Source organism: Delphinapterus leucas, chromosome 12, assembly GCF_059928025.1.
Source record: "Delphinapterus leucas isolate spDelLeu-1000000601 "Yukka" chromosome 12, BTC_Dleu_Yukka2, whole genome shotgun sequence".
NCBI classification, from domain to species: Eukaryota; Metazoa; Chordata; class Mammalia; order Artiodactyla; family Monodontidae; genus Delphinapterus; species Delphinapterus leucas.
The window spans coordinates 88,238,523-88,258,344 of record NC_143140.1 but is presented as its reverse complement, the minus strand read 5'-3'; the positions used below and the strand labels follow the sequence as shown (position 1 = coordinate 88,258,344).

The 19,822-nt window shown below is 43.4% G+C and overlaps 1 protein-coding gene across 1 annotated transcript in view; it reads right to left on the bottom strand.

Annotated features, from left to right (window-relative positions):
• The window catches only part of FNDC1 (fibronectin type III domain containing 1), a 94,785-nt gene that overhangs the window by 26,934 nt on the left and 48,029 nt on the right, over positions 1–19,822 (bottom strand). Inside the window, exons 9-15 of the mRNA XM_089921684.1 lie at positions 18,012–18,199; positions 17,186–17,293; positions 14,316–14,504; positions 10,268–12,871; positions 8,367–8,467; positions 6,338–6,449; positions 4,834–5,220 (exon numbers count right to left, since the gene is read on the bottom strand). Of these exons, the coding sequence (XP_089777810.1) occupies positions 4,834–5,220; positions 6,338–6,449; positions 8,367–8,467; positions 10,268–12,871; positions 14,316–14,504; positions 17,186–17,293; positions 18,012–18,199 (3,689 nt within the window). The remainder of the gene's footprint in view (positions 1–4,833; positions 5,221–6,337; positions 6,450–8,366; positions 8,468–10,267; positions 12,872–14,315; positions 14,505–17,185; positions 17,294–18,011; positions 18,200–19,822) is intronic.

The window sequence follows — 19,822 nt, the reverse complement described above, 5'->3', positions numbered from 1 at the left end:
TAAATTCCAGCCGTTTGAAACCCAAGGATATTTGCAAATTATTTGGTTGGTCCAGCTCAAGTGAATTTTCAATTATTCTGTTTGTATTTTCTGTCTCAAGAGTGAGCTGTGGCAGGAGGGAACTGTTTTCCACAATGACTGATGGTCTTCTAAAACATGCCCCAAGGTCATGTTACAAATTGTTGAAGACGTTCAGCTGGCTCGTAACATTTCCAGACACACACGGTACCATCAGATCTGCTGTCGAAATGGAACCTGAAAAACAAGGATCGCTGGTAAAAGACTTCTCAGTAGAAAACAGAGAATGCCTATGGCTTGGGGTATGGTGTAGATATCCAAAGGTGCATAATTAGGTACCAAGAGGAATCTGAGATGAAGCAGAGGACGCTATCTCTACTGCAAGGAGTTTATTATTTAATAGAGAAGTCATAGCAAGCAAAAAAGTGTGCGTGTGTGTGTGTGTGCGTGTGCGTGTGCGTGTGTGTAAGAGAGAGAAAGAACACCAACACGCTGGAAACAAGCATATAATATGCAGCTATGCTTACAGGAATATGCAAACAATATGGCCTCTATAACAAATACTTAAATTACTGGAATGATTTAATGACACAAGGTTATTCCCAAACCACTATTTTAAAGCAGTGTTTTCAAGGGAAAGAGGGGCATGATTTAACCAGGGGAGCTGAGACTAAGAGACGTGAAAAGATGATTTTAAAAATGGAGGGCTAGAAACAAAATGTTAGGACTTTGCCAATGGAAGATAATGACAAATGGTCGGCTATATGGGGGTTGAAGAGGGGACTCTTGGAAGGGCAGGTATTCTCTCAGGGATCACAACACAGGTTCTAAATCATCATCCCTACAACAGCAATTTCAGGTTACTAGGTTGCAAAGTGCCATGGCCAATATTTGCTTGGTAAATAAATATTGGTTGTATACACATGGAGCCCCAGCACTTGTGGGTGTACATTATAAACTGAACTACAGTTGTCCCTAGATATACACTGGGACTTGGTCCAGGAGCCCCTGTGAATACCAAAATCTGTAAATGCTCAAGTCCTTTTTATAAAATAGAGTAGTACAAGGAATCCAAGTTTGGTTGAATCCGTGGATGTGAAACCCGCGGTACAGAGGGCCCACTGTACACCGAATACAACAAAAAAAGTACTGGAGAGAAAACACGAACACGAGAGCAGAGCAAGAGGCAGGGAGACACGGTACAGGTAGTACTGGGAGTGAAGTGTGAGGGGGAGAGTTGGGACTGTCGCTCCGCTGACATCAGCATCTGTCCTGAGTCTCATTGTCCCATTTACAGGATGTGTTTTTGCAGGTCGAGGCCACTGGAACGTTTTCAACCAAGAAATGGCAAACTCTACTGTACTTTATAGATAATGCAGAGGGTTTTCGTGAATAATTTTGACTGTGATTTTCTAATTACAAGCCGTCTTTAGAAGCCAATTCCCCCTTAAGATGCTCCCTTCCACCTCTACCTCTCTCCAGGATTAGCCCTGACAGTTGCATTCCAGTGGTAGATGAAGCGGGGACTGTGCTTTCTATTTCTGAGGCAAGCGCAGTGCTTGGCTGAGTCACATTCAAGGAATGTGTGTCGAGCTGCACATCTGGATAGGAGGCGCATGGACGCTGGTGTAAGGAAGCCCAGTAAGCAGTAGTAATTTGAGTGTTGGGCCAATAGGGTCAGCCTAACAATGGAGGTATGAAGTCTAAGAAATGTGACGGAGGAAGAACCGGTGGGAACGGATGAGACCTGACAACAGAGACGAGAGAACCAAAGGAGACACGAGACACCAAAGCCTCAGGCCTGCAGAAACGGATCTTTATCCCACCTTGCTCTGCCGTAAAGATAAACAACTTGGTTTCCTAACGAGAGGGAGCTGTTACTATCTACCGTAATTTCAGGTAGATCGTGCATTAGACTGTGAGCTTTCAGAGGCACAGCTGCGTCACCGACTTTTCTATGTTTCCCACAGAAGCCAACCCATGTGGAGTAGATGATTAACGATCGTTTGCTGACATTATTTTCCAAAATTATGAATGAAGCCAGGAAAACAAAAACAAGAGCTCCTCCATCCTCTTCAAATTACCACACGGGCTTTCTCATAATGAAACCACTGTACAATGATAAAGAAACATTTATCAAATGAATTCCCTAAATCAGGGTTTATCTAGACACAAGACTTAATCATGCTCACTTTCAATTTCAGAACCTATACACAGAAAGTATAAAAACTAGCTATGTCAACATCATTAGTTATTAGGGAACTACGAATCTAAACCACAATGAGGTACCACTTCACACCCGCTGTGAATGAAAAAGACAGATAATAACAGGTGTTGGTGAAGATGGAGAGAAACTGGACACCTCATACATTACTGGTGGGAATAAAAATGGTGCAGCTGCTATGGAAAACAGTTCGGTGGTTCCTCAAAAAGTTAAACAGAGAGTTACCATTCGACACAGCAACTCTACACAAGAGAATTAAAAACAGGAATTCAAAAAAAAAAAAAGAACAAACCCGTACGTGAATGTTCATAGCAGCGCTAGTCGTAATAGACAAAAGGCGGAAACCACCCAAATGTCCATCAACTGATCAATGGACAAGATGTGGCCTCTCCGCACAATGGAATATTAAGCAGCAATAAAAGGAATGAAGTACAGACATATTCTACAAAGTGGAGGAAACCTGAAGACAAACCATGCTACTTGAAAGAAGCCAGACACAAAAGGACACATTTCACATGATTCCATTGACGTGAAATGTCCAGAACAGGCAACTATAGAGGCAGAAAGTAGATGAGTGGTTTCCCGGAGTTGGGAGGAGCAGAGAATGGGGAGTGACTACTAATGAGTCTAGGGTTTGTTTTGGAGGGTGATGAAAATGCTCTGGAATTTGATAGTGGTGCTTGTTGCACAACTCCATGAATTTGCTAAGAACTGTACACTTTAAAAGGGAGAACCTGATGGCCTGTGATTTCTGTCTCAAGAAAGCTATTATTAAAGATGTTTTTAATAAAAACAACTATGATTGGAAATGATACTAGGAAGAAAATGTTTAATAAAGTTGTTAGCGGAGCAGCAGAAATAAACAAGGAAGGTAAGCCATATACAGAAGTATTTTTAAAATCATAAATTATAGTACATTATGATATTGTTTGAGGATGATAGGTTGCTCTCCCCAAATTTAATTGTTTTTCCAAGACTTTGTACTTATTTTCAAAATGCTGTCTAGAGGTAAATTGTTACTATTTTTTTGTTTTACTACCATTGCATTTATTTATTTTTATTTTTATTGGAGTCTAGTTGCTTTTAGAGATAAATTATTATTAACACTTGGACACTAATTTGGCTTGGGCTAGGCTATCAGACGAATGGACAGGAGTGAAGTAAAAAATACACATCTCTAGCATGATCTGCAAAGAAAAGAAGAAACAAAAATACCAAGAAAAATATTGACTTTCACGCCAACTAAAAAGCCCCGAAATACAGAGGAAATGCAAAGAACATGCAATAAGGCCTACATCAAAAGAGACAAAAGAAAATGTAAAATATTAATAATAATAGTAGTAGTAATTAGAACCAAATCGAAAATAGTCACTCTTCTGTTTACAACCAATTATTAAACAAATATCTGTTCTAATTATACTTCAATTAAAAAAACGAAACACATCAACGTACGCAGAAGTAAGGAAGATACATAATATTTTCATACCGGAAACCCTAAGGTAAATTCCAATTTGTACTCACTGGGTTAGCTGGTAGTGTGAGAATTTTCCTCCCAATCGTCCTCTTCTTCAGTGTGTTCCTTGTTCTTTGGTATGAATTTTTCAGATATGTCAAATGTTCCTGTTTCTTCAGAACTTGTCCATGGAAAGACTAACTTCAAACAGAATTCCCAGTTTGGAGACAGCATTCATGTTCAAACTGATTGGGTTTATCAGGTCAATGATGCTATGTAAGAATTCGGGGCATGAGTGTGATTTCCTGAAATGAAGGGGCTTCACTCTGCGTTAGCTTAAAAAGACAGAAGCTTTACAGCCTGTATTGCAATTCATTTCAACCTGAGGGAAAGGGGATGAATTTGCCTTCTCGAGCCTGAGGCAAATACAGGATGACACAGCAGGGGTGCAGGACAGCCCTGGCTGGGTGTCCCAGAGCAGGGAAAGGGCTCAGTCTTAGCCAGTGGACGGCCCCTGCTGCCACGCAAGGATAAGCATTTTCCAAAGGGACTGCTGATCAAACATGCTTGGGAAAAAAAAAAAAAAAAACACATGCTTGGGAAATGCTACTTTATTTGAAAGTTCACAATGAGACTATTCAACGGTTAGAGTCCAACAGTAAGAAATTCCTTTAACCTTGTTTACATCACACAGGTAATCACAGGACCTTTTTAAAAAAATTACTATATAATAATAATTATTATTATATTTTAATTATTATTATAACAAGTACTAATCTACTAATATCCAGTGGGACACACTTTGGGAAGCACACTGGTCCAAACTAACAATGTCCCATGTTTCAGCCAGATTTTTGACTTGGGTGGTGACAAAGGTTGCCAGATAAAACAGGGGATGCCCACCTAGATTTGAATTGTAGAGAAGCTTTCATATAAGCACGTCCCACGCAATATTTTTGTTTGCTGAGTCTGACCATCCTAGTTGTGACACAGCGCGGTCAGTAAACCCCGTGAGCTATAAGTGCCTGCAGCTGCCTCTCCACTGTGCAACCCCACTCACCGCCCCGCTGCCTCTGCGGCCCTAGTCGGCAACGCAGCGCGCCATCACACGAGTTACCGGCACAACGAAGACGGTTACCTTCCTCGGGGTGGCACTCCGGGATCCCATCTGAGCCCACGACGAGGTTGCCATCCTCGTCATGTCGCTCCAGGGTCCCGGGGCGACAGGTGGGGATGCGAGCGGCGGGCTCGGGGGCGGTGGTAGTGGTGGTTGACCGCGTAGTGGTTCGGGTGGTCGCTGGGCGCGCGGTGCTGGTCGTGGTGGGCTGAGGGGGCGTGGCGGTCGGGGGTCGCGTGCTGGCGGTGGAGGCACTGGTGGTTGTCTTGACGACCCCCAAGCCCACCAGGGGCTTCCCTCCGAGGCTCAAAATGGGCTTATCCTGGGGACTGGCCAAGGGTTTGCCATATCGCCCCTGCCCGAAGAGGGGGAGGCCATCGGGGCTCACCACGGGGGTCCCTCCCAGATCTGAAACAAAAATCAAACAAAACCTGTGCAACAAGGTGAAAGGACACAGGGAAAGCAAAAAGCAAGTGGAAAATGTCTTCTCAGAGGCTTCTATTTTCATCAGTAAAAGGCAAAGAAATAATTAAAGGGACATCAGGTGAGGGAGCAGTATCTGCTGCTATCCAGAAATTTCTAGGCTATTTATATTATCCATTACTCTCTACTACCTTATATAAATACATAAATATTTCATTGTTATGCCCCATTACCTGCAATAACTCGAAGTCTCCAGTAAGGAAAGTAATTCTTTCCCCCTCTTCATTCCTACCCCTAAAGACATCAGTGTTACTGTGGACAGTAAGGTGGCAAACTTATTCTGTAAAGGGCCAGAGAGTAAGTATTTTAAGCTTTATGACGCCACTACTCAACTTTGCCACTATAGGGCAAAAAAGCCACGGACAGTACACCAACAAATGCATGTTTCTATGCTCCACTGAAACTGTGTGTATGGATAGTGAAATGTGAATTTAATATAATATTCACATGTCACAAATGTTATCATTCTAGGATTTTTTGGCAGTCATTTAAAAATGTAAAAACTATTCTGAGCTCCCAGGCTATATAACAACAGGCAGCAGACAGGGTTTGGCTTTAGAAGCTGCTTTGCTGACTCCTGCTCTCGACTGCCCAATCCCAAGAATGAAGTCAAGAGCCACCTTTTCTAGAGGGTGGAGAGTCTGTAAGAAGACAGTTGGATCAGGGAAGAAGCTAAGTTCTGCCCCCTTCTGAGGCACCTCCTTTCCACATGGCTCAAGGGCCCCCATTAAAAATGAATAGGGGGCTTCCCTGGTGGCGCAGTGGTTGGGAGTCCGCCTGCCGATGCAGGGGACACGGGTTCGTGCCCCGGTCCGGGAAGATCTCACATGCCGCGGAGTGGCTGGGCCCGTGAGCCGTGGTCGCTGAGCCTGCGCGTCCGGAGCCTGTGCTCCGCAACGGGAGAGGCCACAACAGTGAGAGGCCCACGTACCACAAAAAATAAAAAAAAATTTTTAAAAATGAGTAGGAGGAGAAAGAGAGAAGTTGTCACTCTACAGCTAAGTCAGGACGCTTTTGTTCCCTAAAAAACACTCTCACTTACCCACAATGGTTCGACCATCTCCTCCTAGTTTAACTCGAAGGGGATTTCCTTGTGAATCTTGGAGGTGCCTTCCTTCTCCGTTCAATACTAACCCACGATCAAGATCCACGACCTAAATCCATGACACAGATTAAAAGATATATTGAACATTTCAAAATGTTCACCTTAATCCAACTGCATGAACATATGTGAATAGGAAACATTATTTTTGTCAGCATCATTCATAAGGTTTAATAAGAATAAAGTATGAAACAGTCACATTTCATATTATAATTGCTTATCTATACAATATGTAAATTGTTTTAAGTTTCTCAAATATTCAAAAGATGTTCAAAATACTTTTACCATTTAATATGTTGTAGTATGTAAAAAGTAGGAAACAACCTAAGTGTTCATCAACAGAGGAAAGAGATTAAATAAATTATGGCCCATCCACCCAGTGAAATACAATGCAGCCAATGAAAAGGATTTGGAAATTCTACATTTATTGACATATCCTGATGCAGACTTAGATCATAGGACTGATTATGTTGCAAAACTAAAATATATTCATTTGTGTATATAAACTTAAAACAGAGAAAATTCTGGACAGATTATATCCCAAACTGTTAACAGGGGTTCTAAGAAGTGGTTTGGGATGCTTATTATTTTTTTCATATATTTCTGAATCGTTTTAGCTTCTTGCCATGAACATGACATGTTTCTATTTGGCTGTTAGTGTTAAAAATCAAAGTTGCTATAACAAAACCAAGTAAATTTGTAATTAAATTGCCTAATACAGTATGCATGCAAAATTTTCATATTCTAAGGAATTATAAAACTTGAACAAAAGGTATTATTACCTCTGTTAAGAAACAACTCATGCTCTACACTGTTGGTTCTCCAAGTGTGGTCCTGGACCAGCTGCCCCAGCCTCACCTGGGAACTTGTTGGATATGAGAATTACCTGGCCCTACCCAGGCCGCACTGACAAGCCCCCCAGGGATTCCGATGCTCACCAATGTTTGAAAACCATGACTCTGCACAATCTGGCCATTGGAGGAGCCCCTGCAAGCAGGCCACTTTGTTGGGTGCTGTCTCAGTAATTAAAATAAAACTTATTTATATAAACCCTACTTTTGAAATCTACTCCATACCGTTTCAATTCAAAATTGTTTACAATGACACTTTGCTTTAATATGCATTCTTCCTTCCATAAATTTCTGTTCCTTTGAGAAATGATAAAATGGATCTTTAGGTCACCTGTGACTGAAAATTCTTTGAAGTTCTTCAGTACGTTTTCCTAAACCTTATTGTTTTAAATGGGAAGTTCTGACTGGGAATTCTACTATAAATAATTTTTTGACTCTCTGAAAAAATATTTTAAAACTCTGAACATTGTAAGGTGTTCTGCCTGTCACCCCCAACCCACCAAAAACTCCTAAACATTTATCTTAACCCCAGGAAGTTAAAGTCATTTAGCTTAAACATACATAAAGCACTAATACTTATTTTTTATTTTGGTCAAATTGTTGGAAGATTCAAAAGGTGATCTGATTAAAAACTGCCTATTTGATTCCGGGATTTTTGGTTTGTTCAATTGTTTTTACCCTCTTCCTTTTACAAAGGCTTTGAGACAATTTACAGAAAATATGTATACTCTTTAATCGAACAATAACAAGAAATAAAATAAAGCTATCAGGCAGGAGTGGGAAAACAGAAGTTCATTTGAGAGGCTGTGCCTCAGGTTTTCTGTAACTGTTTGGCCCAAACATTTGTGTGACCTTCCTAACCAATCAAGGCAAATGGGAACAAAGGCCCATGTCTGACCTAATTAGTTATGAGAAGAAAGCAAACTCGTTACTCAGGAGAATCAGGGATTTTTCTGAGCACTGGAAGAAACAATATAGTATAAGTATATCGACACACAAGTGGTTAAAACTAGAGAAGAAAAAAAAAGACCGCTTCGTTTTTTATTATACAATGCCCACCATTTTTCTCTTCCCAACAGCATGAAAATAACCGGTATGTGTAAAGAAGTTTACCCTACCCACTTTGTTCCTTGAGGGCCATTGATAATTCTTTGTCCACTTGGTTTTCCATTACTACCAGGAAGTACTCTCCCTTCTGCATTTGGTCTTCCATTATAACCTACACAGTACAAAAAAACAAAAAAAAAACCCAAAAAAACAACAAAAAACAAACCAAAACAGAAACAAAAAAAATCCAACAACAGAACCTGGTAAATTCAACATTCCTGGAAAGTTGGCTTCATACAAAACTACATGTAGTAACACATCTTTTCAAACAGGAACACTAAACAGAATTTTAAACCAATAGCTCAAATATATTAGATAATGATAGTCTTAAATTGTGACTTCTACATGACACATATGAATGCCTATGAAAAGTATGGTAAAGTCACAGTTTTCTGACATTACTGGGGGAATAAGTGTGTTCAGCGTAAGTAAATTTTCCAGATAAGGCTTAAGACCTTAAAGCTAGTAGCTGTAGCTTTATTTTAGCCAGTTGGAAAGTAGAGGGAAGGAGAGTTGGAACGATGGGGAAAATTCTCTCTAAAGTGTACGAGATGCTGTCCTGCTCTCCTCCACAGATTATACGTAACATGCTCACTATTTCTAGCTGACTTGGGTCCCGATCATCAATTGCAGAGCATAAACCCAGAGCTGACTCAAAGCTTGACTTCAGTGGGGCTGCTTGAGAAGTATTTGTTCAGAGAGGAAGTGGCAGGCCCAGCTGGCTGGCCTTAGTTGCTGTCTGTCTGCTCCTTGCACCTGCCCTCTCTCTTCACCTCGTGCCCTTTCTGATCAGCTGCAGTTTGGTTGAGGCCTCCACTGGGAGCATTCTGCTTCAGCCTGCCCCACCAGATGAAGTGCTTGGGCTTCCTGACAGCTATTTGCAGGTCAGAGACATTTCTCTTGCTCAAATAATTAATGAAAATTTAAAATTTATCGAGTTTTTTCTATGTACAAGGGAATGTGGGTTTTACCTCTATTGTCAGGGTCTTAGGTTTGTGTAAAAGAGTCCGTTTTAATGGAAAACTGAACTCCACGTGGGGTACTGTTCTATGTCTTTAGGCTGGGCTACATTAACAACATCTTGCACAGATTAACAAATATTAATACATTCATTCAAAAGTGTTCTAGTAAGCCCTGATTCCATGCAAGGAGAGGGTAAGTCACCAGTTAACTGAATGCAGATTTTGGGTAAATACCTTAGATCCTGCCCTGGGGTCCATGTAGACTCCAGTTCACAGCTGCCTACATTCTGTCCTCAACCTAAGTCACACATCGGCCTGCTACTCCGCTGTGTGACCTTCATCTTCAACATGCCTATTCTGGAGGTTTGAAGCAACATTCACTGATTGCAATGTCTGAGCAATCCCCACCCAAGACATTTGAGTTTGTCCCGGGGTATTTTCAGCTGAGGGTTTTATATGCAGAACAACAAGCACACGATCCAGCCCACACAGGGAGGTACTCCTTCCTGTGGACTCCTTAATATGCCCTGACACAGGGACAAGTAAAAATAACGTAAAACACAGGAACCTGAGTTTGGCATCATGGCTACGACATATTCTCAGATTTAGAGCATATGTTAAGGAACTCAAAGAAGCAGTATGGGATAGCGGAATGGCCGAGAGCTGTGGAGTTAAAGTGTTTGGGAATGGAATTGCAGCTCAGCCACTTCACAGCTGTCTGGCCTCCAGCAAACCACTCAGACCCCTAAGCACTGGTTTCCTCATCTGAAGACCAGGAGAAGCAATGCAAACTCAGGCGATGGTTATGAGGATGCGCTCATGTTACATCTGCAAAGCTCCTAACACAACGCTTGGACAGAGCAGATGCTCGATAAAATAAAAGGCTCTCAGGAATTTCTACGAACACTGCTGAGAACCGTAAAGAAAACGTTAAGTTAAAAACAAATTACCTTGTCTGGAAGGGGGTCTCACAGGCGGGCGTGAGAAAGGGTTCCGGAATCTTGAGTTCATCATGCGCTGGCGCAAGGAGAGCATAGGGGTGGTGGACGAGTAGATGGCAGGGGCGCGCGTGGTGAACCGCGGCGGGGAGGGGGCGGCCTCCGTGGTACTTGGGGTGGCAGGGCTGCGAGGGGGGTGTCTGGGCGGGAGGTGCGTGGCTCTCGGGGAGCTGCCCGGAGGTGGAGGAAGAGGACGCTTCGCTGGGGTGGCGTTCTTGTCCTGCGGGGAGCTCACTCTGGGAGGCGCAAGCACGATAGCAGGCTCTGTCTCCCCCTTCGCGATGTTCCCATCCACGTGCTTGCCGCCCCTGGGGATGAAGGAGGAGGGCCACTTTGGAACAGAGGAAGACAGTGGGTCCTTGTCCTTTCCTCCGTTAAAAAACATCATGTCTTCATCTTCCTCCTCGGCCGAGACCGACTGCTGCGATTTTGACGGCAGGGGCTCCCTTTTGGATGGCGTGGCCTGGGACGCACCGTCCTTCTTCCCCACCGCCTGGGGCCCTGCTCTGCCGGGGACCCTGGGGCGGGCTTGGGGGTGGAGGCTGCCGGGCCTGCCTAAGGGTCTGCGGAGGTGACTGTCGCCGGCGCGTCTTGCCTGAGCCTCCACCAGGCGGTGCTTGGGAAGGGACGGGGTGGCGACCTTGGCAGCCGCCAAGTATGCGGGCGCCCGGATGGGCCTGGTCTCCGCTTCTGCGCTGTCGTCGGAATCCTCGCTCTGATTCTGGGGAGACGTGGGGAGCCCCCCCTGGGAGCTCGCCGTGAGGGAGGACTGCCTGCCTCTGGACGAGTAAGGGTCTGAGAAGGAGGCGCTTTCCTGTGACGTGGGGTGGGGACGCCCGGCTTGGGGATTGGAAGGCGGACGCCCCTCTTCCTTGCTCTGCGGGCCGGGGGGCTGCTGCTGGGACGCGGAGACGGCCGATGAAGGCTGCTTTTCCGGAGCGGCGGACCCGGCACCCATCCTTCGGGGCACGCGGGTCCCGCGGTGGTGCTGCGAGCGAGGCGCAGGAGACAGCTGCGTTTGGGAAGAGCCGCCCTCCACGCCCGCGTCGGTGCTCTGTTGAACATCCTGCGCCTTAGAGGGCGGAGATTTGGCCTGAGGATGCGCCCCTGCCCAGGTCCCCGCGGACCTGGGGTTCTCTTCGAGGGGCTCCTTCCGCTGCGGGCTCGCCGCTCTCTGGGGGCCTCTTCTCAGGTGGTCCGCGCCCCGGGAGACAGGCTGCCCGGAGGAGGAAGACGCGTGGTCATTCGCCACGGTGGCCGGGAGTGGCTGTTCGTCCCCTGCCTCTTCTTCGCTGTCTTCATGGCCGCCCAAGCCTCGCCTGTGGTCAGAAGCTGGGTGAGAATTCACCCTCGAGTGAACCCGGGGGGCCACGGTGGATGGCGGGGAGCTGGAGGGCCGTAACCGGGGTCCTCGGCCGCCGCCAAGCCTGTGTGGATATCTGCCGGGGAAAGCAAAGGGCCTGTTCCTGAGCGCACTGAAATGTCCAGAGACAGGCGCCCGGGACCAAAATGTCGGGGCCGTGGCTTCAGCCTGCTTCCCTTTCTCTTCAGCATCATTGTCACCGCCACCGTCCGAGTCATCTGCGCCTTCAGAGGCCTGTGTCCTTGAGGAGAGACGAGAGGAGACCGAGGAGGGCTGGGTAGCCCGTAACAGCGCGGTGGACTTGGCGGCTGGGGCATCGTGACCATCCTTCCAGCCCCTGGAGAGCGGGGGTCCGGGCTGTGGTTGGGTGGGCAGCAGCCGAGATGGCCCCCTGTGGGATGGAGACAGTCTCGCGGGTGGGGCTGAAGCCCTGGAATTTTCCTCCCCATCCTCAGAGTGGGGCGCCCTCTGGGCGGGCAAGGCTGGTTTGGCACTGTGGTTCACGGAGCCTCCGTCGCGCAGGGCGCCCCAGGCTGGGTGCCGGCCGGGCGTCAGGGCGGGCCGGGCGTGCGCTGCGCTCCGGGGAGGCGGCTGCGGGGAGCCTGCGGCTGGTCCGTCCTCCTCTTGGCCCACGGAGTCATTGTCATCAGAGCTGGAAGGGCGGTGAGCGGGGCCCTCAGGGGGTGTGGCTGGGACAGAAGAGGCGGAGGGGGGCGCCCCTGGGCGAGGGTGAGAGGCGGGCGACGAGCCACGCTTGTCCGCGCCGTCCTTCCGGGGCAGCCCCGGCGTTCGGGCTCTCCCGGGAGCCCGCCCCGCAGGGAGGACCGGGTGGACAGGTCTACTTGGTGGCCTCTGATGGGGCTTCTGGCCTTGGGTCTCCGAGGGCGAGGTTGGCGGGTGCCCTCGGGAATCCAGCACTTCTTCCTCGGTGATTTCTGTCGACTGAAGATCCACCCCTTCACTCTTCCGAGGGAGAAGCTGGGGTTTTCTGGGCAGCCCACCATTAGCCAATATTTTGTTCTTCAAGTCAAGAAGCAGGTTCTTGACGTTTCTCCCTTGGGGAGAAACAGGCAAACGAGTGTGTTTTGAGGAAGCTGGAGCTTTGGGCGAAGATGAGGACGGCTCGGGCTTTTCAGACTTGTGAGGATCTTCCGTGTCTGCTTTCTGCTGAACATCAGACTCACTGGTAGGGGCTGTAATAGATTTTAAAGAATTTGATGTCAAAGAAGAAATATGAAAGATAGGCAACGGAAAATGAGTAAGATGGCAGTATGGAGGTGTTTAAAATTAGTAATAATAATCGATAACTTCTCCTCCTTTAGACCTGACACTTACTTTCCCAGTTATAGCAAATCTCTTTTAAAGTTCCATTTTGCTTTAAGTAATATAGTCCTAGAAAATATGTGTATTGAGTTTCTATAAATTGAATCAGGCTATGTATGCCACGTCTTATTTGAAGCCGGGCTTTTCAGGCTTGTGATGAGTACTTGGAAGTAATTGAAATGAGTACTTGGAAGTAATTCATTGATTTTGTAAGCACAAAATCTTATATAGGACTTTCTTAATATAACTGTCAAGATATTACAAGTGCATTATAGCCATTCTTGACAATGTAGGCAAGAAATACACACAAGCCTGGCACAAAATGTTGAATGATCTGTACTGAAAGCTATACGGAGATGTGTCGTGTATAATTTGCAGATGACTGGGGCGAGCTACAAATTTGTAATTTTTGAGGCATTACAAAGAGTCCCCTATTCCGCATAACATGTCCTTACTTGCTTTTTTCTTGCTTAAAATCCCTTTTATAATGGATACATTTGTAATCCCACAATAAAGCCTAAAATAAAAAGACCCCTGGGGTAGGCAAAACATTATATTATGTGTACCCTATAATTTACCCTTTATTGAGAGCAGGATGGAATGCGGGAAGGGATGCTGTAAGGGGAGAAGGACTTATGTAGCAATGGGGGATCCAGAGAGAGCAAACTTCATCTATTTCAGGTTTTTTTTAATGATAGAACTGTGTAATATTGCAGTATACTGTGGATCCTCACAGCATATAATGAAGGAGAAAGCTCCCAATATCTGGTGTAAATGTAGACAAGCAGGAAAGAAAACACAGTTCAGAAACACCCCACTCCAATTTTGGTTTTTGTTAACCTGCTGGGGTTTGATACTGAGCAGATAAACAAGGTAACTGAAATTCTTCTGAGTAAGGTTGCACCCCAAAATAACGGTATACAAACTATAAAAATTTTATGTGCCATTTATTCATTAAAATGAACTAAAAATGTCACATTCTGCCTGTAAAAATGTTCTTTCCGTGTCATCATGAACCCCAAATTACACAATGATATAAGATGAATCACATAATGAATATATTAGTCACATAATTCATAATTACTATTATAATAGTAATTAATGTTATTAGCCATCAATAACATTTTAGCGTTTGGGGAGACCAATTTCTAAAGGGACCACAAAAATATTATAGACATCAATCTGGTACCTTAACCCCAAAATTCATCAACAGAGCAGTTCTAAACCCAAGAGCATGATTCAAAGTAACACACCACAATTAGCAGTAATGAAGAGAGAGAAAAAGAGAGCCACAAATACACAATGCTTACTTACTTGCTGGCAGAGCGACAATGAAGGCTTTGGAATGAGGCCCCAATCCTCTCCTGTTTGCGGCCCGGATTTTGAAAAGATAGCGTTCCCCAGGCTGCAGACCATCCACTAGGGCAGAAGTAGTCTCTCCAGGATAGGTGAGTGACTTTGCTCCAAATGGTTTGAGAGCCGGGGCGTATGAAAGAATGTATTCTGAAATGATTTGGCAGACGGTTGGAAGGAGGAAACTGAAAACAGTCCTGTGTCCAGTAGACAGACTGTATGGGCAGGATGAATTAGAACGTGCATTACTAAAATTAATTCTCTAGCGATGCACGCCAAGTCAGTAGCTGGAGCATAAAGACACATTAGAAGGTGAACTGACAGTTCAATCAGGCTACCAGACGGGCCCACGGAGTCAGTCAGCCGGCAACTTTCCATTTACAGCAAACTAAATTCATGGACCCCAGGAGGCCAGTCTTCATACATTTACCAAAATTATTTACCCTTGTGTTTGGGTTTTCTCTTCATTGTGTTTATTTACTAATTTACTATGACAGACTGTATGCAGAAGACAAGAAACCACAGGAAAAAAAATGACAATTCCTAGGAGCTGATTCTGAAGAGCTGCTGACACCTTTAAGAGTTCCATTTTATTAATCTGGGCTATCTGCATTTGTGCATTAAGCCAGATAAATTTCCATATTTGGAATATAATTTCACTTTTGTAGGAATTATGAAAGTTCTTAATATATTCGGATAAAGATTTTTCACAGTATTTCAAACTGTGAGGAAAAGTTGCTGAGTCACGGATTTATGTGATGTTTAATGTCTCCATCCTTAATTGGCTATATCTATAAATATATAATGCCCTGGGCCTTTGAAAATCATAGCAAATCCAGTCCAAGGGACTAATATATCTCTATGCTTATATGGAACTGCAACATAAGGAAGCCACATTTTAAAGCATAATTTTCACCCTCAACTAAAAACTGTCATGCCTATTTTCCTGCTAATGAACTCAAGATTTACAAAACTTATCAAATTAATATGAGTAGGAGGTAACCAAGAAAAACAATTTAAATTACAGAATGACCAAGCAATTATCATACTTCCTAGGGGAGCATGGATGATCTTTCCTTTTCCCTAAGCTCTAATCTTTAAAAAGTACATTTGTCTGAAAAACAAAAAAACCCAGCATTCTTTTCTCATTGAAAATGAACAAACTAGTTATTTGTGGTGGTCAAAAGTAAGAATTAAAAGAACCCACTGTCTACAAAATTTTGTAATTCTGATTTTTTTTTTTTGTGGATTCAATTCATCTGGAAAAAATTTAACCATGTCAAAGTATATTCTTTTATTATGTTTTCTATTTCTCAGGCATAAAAAAATGCCCCAGGATAATTATGAATTTACAATCCCACCACTACACCTTTAGGTTAGTGAGGTACATGAGTTCTTTCGGACATAAAAACTCAGTAGCTATTTATTACTTCTGGCAATATTTAATTGACTACCAGGGAGCTTCTTTTGCCAAAGAGCTATAAATATAAACTAAGATGTGGGAGAGGGGAAAAAAATAAGTGGCATGGTAGGTAATAAGGTCACCAAAGGAGCAATAACTGATTTATTTTTAATAACTTCATAACTTTTTTTATAAAAAAGGTAGTCAGCTAAAACATGTCTTTATTCAAGTTTCAGAAGTCTTTTCAGCATCACAATAATGATACAGAGGCCAATGTTCAAACTGTCATAAAAAGAACGATTAAAAGGGGGTATCCTAACTATTTTTTCTCTTCATTTGTTTCTGATTTATTCCACTGAAAAAATGAACAAGAATAGTGCAATATATTCTTTCAAAACGTGGCAAGTGAGAAAGCATTAAGTTTAGAAAATACTGTCCTACCTCTACCTTCCGTAATTTCTACCGTTCAGTGAAAAGATATCCTTATAGGTCAGAAAAGATAACTTACAGTTGACTATAAAACAGAACCACCCAATTTCTTCAATTAAGAAATTCTCAAAGAAGATCAGTGATAATTTTCTGAATTTTCTTAAGCTTACACAAACTTTCCATATTATAGTTTTCTTCCAAAATCAAGCAACAATAAAAAGTAGCCTTAGAGTACATTTGTATAAGTGATGTCAGGGGAACCCTCAACACCACCCTTTTAAGTGTTTCCAGATAGACTTCCAAAAGGTTCTTGAATGTTTTTACATTAAAAAGAAATTATCTGCGCTTTTACTGAATGTTCTCAACAGACCATTTTAAAAATTTAACTAGTTGTGGATATTCTATGCTATTTTCATTTTTTTAAATCTACAGTATTTTTTTCTATTTTAAGGTCATATTTTCCTCAACCAGCCCCCCACCCAAAATCAATTGTTCAAAATGCTGACAAACAGGGAAAAAGTCTATTTAACATTTTATTTTATTACTTGATTTTCAAGCCCATTAAATATTTATAGTCCCGTTCGAGACATTTATGGTCCCATGGGATTTCTGCTTACTCCTACCTGCCATGATCTTACTGGCACCAAGAAAAGGCCCACAGCGTGAAAAACAGGGTGTCCTTTTGTTTGGTTAAAGGTTGTGATGTCACATCCATACAATTAAAAACAGCCCTCTTGATAATAGCATCAAAATCCCTGCATAGAGGGAAGATGAAAAGTCATCTTCATGATGACCTGGGTCTTACTGACAATGAAAACCCCTCATGAAATATCCTTGTCCATTGCGTCAGCACCCCTTATAGGTACGTTGCTTTCCTGTTGCTTGTGCAGTCACCAAGCCTGCGACTAGAACCAGTTTTTATCAGAGTCAATGTACACAGCTCTCTTTGGGGTATTTCACGCCCACGTGCTTCTTATACTTTAAGTAATGAGGTTCCTACCTTTCACTTTCCCCTCGGTCTCAGGCAGTGCATCCCAAGCTACCGTGACAGCCGTAGGTTTGCCATTGACTGGCCAGACGGTTAAATTTTCAGGAGCTGTGGTAGGAGCTACAAAAGGACAAGGATCCAAGGTTTAAAAGTGCCCTTATGGGTATTCTAAAAGTAAATGACATGTGGTCCCTACATACACATTTTTTATTGCAGAGCTACTGTGTTAACTTTTATTACACACAAGAGAAAATTCAACACTTTCTCTTTGCGTGATTTATATCAGTTTTACCAACTCATATAGTAAGGTTAGACATACACAGGGAAATGCTTTTAGGAATTCAGAATTTCCCTCATTGCTGAATATCGAAATATACAAAGAAGATGAAAATCCAGTTTCAACTTCTTTTGAATAAGGTTTCTAAAGACACAGTTTAAAAGAAAATAATTTAGTCTTAAATATAAAACAAATTTCTCCCCCAAAAGCAAACACGACCTCAGCCTTAAAAAAGAAGAGTCTCTCCTCTATTCTAGAGCCATGTGTTGTCCAGGGGCATTCACACATACAGTGGGGATTTATGGAGGCTCCACGTGGTTTTAATGTGCTCCACATGTCAGAATAACACGCTGATGAAAATAGCCAGTGAAGGATACAACATGGACCCAAGGAAACTTCTTTGTGTTCATACATAGAAACGCTTCCAAAATTTAGGGTTAATGTTACTTTGAAAAATGCCACTGCTGGCCTTTATCACTACTGGCTTCTTAAACTGTCTTTAAATCTTCTTTTAGTGGTAATTCCCAAGTTGAAAGTCCAAAGGCCATTTTGAATACAGACCAGATTCTGGTGTTCTCTGGAAGACAGATGTACTCCATTTGCCATCTCGTTCACCCTGTGAGATGCGGACTGCAAATTCATACATGGTGTCTGGAATCAGGTTCTCTATCAGCACTCGTCTGTTGGAGACCTGCTTGTAATCCCACCTGGCGGACTCCCCCTTTTCTCGGTAGCGCACAGTGTATTGTCTGTAAGAAAATGCAAGGCAACAGCACACCCCTCTGACCAATTCTCCGCACCTGAACACCGGATTCCTTGACGTTTTCCCTTCCCCACAAGTGATGACTTTTGGAGGTAAGTAGAGAAATCAAAGAGGAGAAAATTCTAAACTTTTGACTTTGTTATTGGCTCAAAGGATCTACTTAAGTTCCAGGGAGATGTGTCTAAAATAGCCCAGAGGAGATGGACCTTATTGTCTTTTCAACACCAAAATGTCTTATTGCTCAAAAGGTCAAGCAGCGATTAAAAGGAAGGGATAGAAGGGAGACTGTTTTTCTGAGGCAAGGGCCTTATTAGGGGTGTGTGTGTGTGTGTGTGTGTGCGCGCGCGCGCGTATGTTGTGTGGAAGAGGCGATATTAAGAACCAGAACCGGCCCGAAGTACCTTGGCTCTCCAGAAAAGAAAGACAAGAAGACTCATTTCATGCCAAAGCAGGCATGTTTTCTATAAGGAAAGGCACCATGTGGTTTTGAGTAGACTTATTACCATGAGATGGAACAAAAATGTGTAACAGAGCAGGAGAGAGGCGCTTATGAAAGGAACTCTGCTGTGTGATTATCAGGCAGAGAAGTACGGTGTGACCCAACATGGTCATACTGGGCAAGCCCCGACCTAAGACATCCTCAACACTTGACATTTAACAGTTGCAAATGCCATTTACTGGACTGCTTCTCCAAGAAGTTTTCTTTGTGGCCACTTTACAGTAGAAAGCATTTGATGCATTAAAAGTGTGCTATTCATTACGATATTTAATTAGTTAGGATAAGACTTCAGTTGCAGACACAGCACACCAATTCGCAATGAAAGTTCTGCTAAGAAAACTCAAGCCCTCTTGTTTTCATCAAGATGTTGGAAATCAAAGTCCAGTGGTAATCAGGAACACTTCATGTTGGGGGAGGCCCTATGGCTTGGGAGAGAATCACTATGCATTTTCTGAGGTCTTTGACAAGAAGCAGATGTCTTTTTTTACTAGCAGACAGTAACAGAAGCTCTATCTAGTACAAATAATATATCTAATATATATCTAATGTATACTAGCTCTATATATAATATGTATCATACACACACACACACACTCAGCATTATATTCCATTCATCTTCTAAAGTATAATCACTTTTCCTGGTTGCAAATAGGTTCAAAAATTAATACATAGTGACTAGACCACCAAATCTTTGGCTTTCTCTTGGCTATGTATACTACTTAGTCATTTAACACACAAAATTTTTGTGACTCTATTAATCTACCACTAACTAGAAATGGCATTCACCAGTGGCCTTTTTAGCACAAAAATTGTTCTAACCTTATGGTTTTTCCTCCATCGCTATTGCAAATGAATGTAAAAACCAGAATAGCATAAGATCATGGCTTAGGACAAAATACGTGCACTTTGTTACACACAGAGGAGCTGGACAGGAAGCAGTGCAGTGTCTAAAGAAGAACCACTGTGTGCAAGGCATCAGGCAAACGTCCACCACTCTACATAGGACCCTTCCTGCTGCCACTCTTCCCGGATAACAGGAAGATGGTAAGACTCCTCCCAAGATGGACCCACGTCCCCTGTGCGTGAACAGAACATTCATGAGACGAAGCA